This window comes from Plectropomus leopardus, unplaced genomic scaffold, assembly GCF_008729295.1.
Source record: "Plectropomus leopardus isolate mb unplaced genomic scaffold, YSFRI_Pleo_2.0 unplaced_scaffold14541, whole genome shotgun sequence".
In the NCBI taxonomy this organism is placed as follows: domain Eukaryota; kingdom Metazoa; phylum Chordata; class Actinopteri; order Perciformes; family Serranidae; genus Plectropomus; species Plectropomus leopardus.
In genome coordinates, this window is record NW_024615548.1 from 1 (window position 1) to 2,893 (window position 2,893).

Genomic DNA, 2,893 nt, shown 5'->3' on the forward strand with positions numbered 1-2,893 from the left:
AACTTTAACTAAAACACTTAACTTTAACTAAAACACCAAACTTTAACTAAAACACTTAACTTTAACTAAAACACCAAACTTTAACTAAAACACTTAACTTTAACTAAAACACCAAACTTTAACTAAAACACTTAACTTTCACTAAAACACCAAACTTCAAGTGAAACAGGACGTAACCATCTGCTTTAATGTTTAAATGAGGACATGGATGCCGCTGGTTTATTGAATTCTCCTGACGTATTAGTTGGTGATTTTCTTTGAGACAAAGCGATGAACACGGTAACACGTCTGAGAACAAATCACTGATGTGTTGCACACGGGGTTTCTAGCTGAGGAAGATTTGCAGCCGGCAGAGTCATCACATATCTGATCGCTGAGTGTTAATTCGGAAAACTTTGTATCTTAAATCTGTGGTTGTTGTTTTTTCTGATGTTGAGGCAGCAGATGAAGAACATCAGTGTGACAGAGATCAACAGAGATATTTATCAGGCAGAAAAAGCTCAGGACAAAGCCAACAACGACCTGGACACGGCCACCCGAGACAGAGACGTGGCCAAGGACCGAATCCAAGACGTACATTTTTCTAATGTCTCAAACATCGGTCAGTGGAGTTCAGCCCTGCATGCTGTTGGTGTCTTAACTTTTTTGTTTTGTTTTGTTTTGTTTTGTGGTTTTCTTTTCTTTTTTTGTCATGTTTCAGATGAGAGACAAACTGGACAACATTGAGACAGAGCTCATGAATTATCCACCTGAAGATCTGAAAAGTCACATTGAAGCCCTGAAGAAGAAAACTGAACAGAACAGAGAGACAGCAAGAGACGCCCTAAAAGCTGCAGGCTCTGCTGTAGACCAGACCACCAGCACCAAACCAGTAAGACCACTGACACTGAACCAGTAAGACAATTAATATTGAACCACTGGAAGGACTTTTATTGAACCAGTAGGAGGACTAGTGCTGACCCAGTACTGACTCAGTACTGAACTGGTACTGGCCCAGTTGAGGACTGTTACTGAACCAGTACTGACCCAGGAGGAGGACACGTACTGTACCAGTGAGAGCACTGGAACTGACCCAGTACTGACCCAGTAGAAGGACTGGTATTGACCCAGTAGGACTACTGGTACTAAATCAGTACTGGCCCAGTAGGAGGACTGTTACTGACCCAGTACTGATTCAGCAGGAGGACACTAAACCAGTACTGACCTAGTACTGAACCAGTACTGACCCAGTGCTGGACCAGTACTGGCCCAGTAGGAGGAGGGTAGATGAAGCTGTGAGTGAATCAGAGTATTACAGAGTACTGAAGTAGAGTAATGAAGTAACAGTAGTAATTTTCAGTACGTGTTACCGTTCATTAAAGTCGGTTGGTTAATGTCACTGCTTGTTAACTGCGGTGCTTTTACTAAGGTGACTGGGGACACCTGTCAGCCAATCAGAGTCTGAGGTGTGGACTGTCTCTGTAACAGCAGCTGGACAACGTGATGAAGCTGTTTGAGCTCCTGAGGCAGAAAAACTCGAACCAGACAACTCAGGACGAAGCTGCACAACGACTGACGACTATCAGGGACGAGGCGGAGACCATGAGGAGACATGTGGAGGACAAACTGAGACAGATACAAGGTAGTACTTTATTATTACAACTGAGACAGATACAGAGTAGTACTTTATTATTACAACTGAGACAGATGCACTTATACTTTATTTACTTTTATTATTTACTGCAGTACTTACAAACTGAGACCGGTGCGAGGTAGTACTCTTATTTTTTGTTGTGGTATTTTTAGATGTAGTACAGGTACTGTTACAGCCTCAGTTCCAGAACAGTTGGGACATTTCTGTAAACTGTAAATAAAAATAATCTTTAAGAGCCTTATTTAGTTCAATCTGCTCAGAGACGATTATTAAATGTTCAAACTGATCAGTTTATTGATCTTTTTATTGTTCTTTGTTCCTCTAAAACATCTTTGGACGTTGAGCTAGTAGACTTTACCTGCTGTCGCTCAGCAGCTGTGCATGTGGAATGTGGTTGTAATTTCTCTGGTATATTACACATTAACATTAAGAGGAATGATGTAATCCTGAGGAGTGATACAGTACTATCTGCAGTACTATACATTGTTGTGTATTGTGTGTTGTCAGATATTGAGAAGAAGATTCAGCAGCTGATCAAAAACAAAGAAAACAAAGCAGCTGAAGTGTCCTCACTGTTGGACATCGTGGACTCACTTCGCCGAGAAATCTCCAAACGAGCCGAAGGGTACGCCAGCTGTACTTCATAAACCCTACGGAGTACTACAAGTCTGCATGAATACTATGAAGTACTACAGGTCCTCATAAATACTGCTGGGAACTACAAGTCTTCATGAGTACTACTGACTACTTTAAGTCCATATAAATACTACAGAATACTACAGGTTCTCATAAATACTACAAAGTACATTTAAACCTTTAAAGTTTGAAGATCTTTTTATTTTCAACAGCATAAATACTGTCAGAATGATGACTCACATTTAATCTAAAGTAAACAAAATGTATATTCTGTGTATTTTTATCTTCTAAAAATTAGATCTGAACTTTCAGAGATTTGTATGTTTTCATATATTTACTCAAAGTTCGATGTTTTTTACCCCATGTTATACAAATATTTGACACTTATACAATACAATATTACTCAATCTTAACCAATTTACCTTTTTTATTGATTCTTTGAAAACTGAATAAATTTTCACAAAATAACCATCTGCCTGCAGAAAATCATGACATCATTATAAAATCACAACATCGTAAAATCATGAAATCATTATAAAATCACATCGTAAAATCATGACATCATTATAAAATCACAACATCGTAAAATCATGACATCATTATAAAATAACATCGTAAAATCAT

The 2,893-nt window shown here is 38.6% G+C and overlaps 1 protein-coding gene across 3 annotated transcripts; it reads left to right on the plus strand.

Annotated features, from left to right (window-relative positions):
• Nucleotides 1-175: 175 nt before the first annotated feature.
• On the plus strand, nt 176-2,625 carry LOC121964205 (laminin subunit beta-4-like). Of its 3 annotated transcripts, none has more exons than XM_042514417.1 (4): nt 176-601; nt 701-871; nt 1,468-1,621; nt 2,141-2,625. In XM_042514417.1, the coding sequence occupies exons 1-4, from the start codon at nt 587-589 to the stop codon at nt 2,278-2,280; spliced, it is 480 nt and encodes a 159-aa protein (XP_042370351.1). In that variant the 5' UTR covers nt 176-586; the 3' UTR covers nt 2,281-2,625. The 3 variants fall into 3 exon arrangements, with proteins under 3 accessions (XP_042370351.1, XP_042370349.1, XP_042370350.1); XM_042514415.1 differs by having other exon boundaries at nt 176-573; XM_042514416.1 differs by having other exon boundaries at nt 176-573; nt 1,471-1,621.
• Nucleotides 2,626-2,893: the final 268 nt, after the last annotated feature.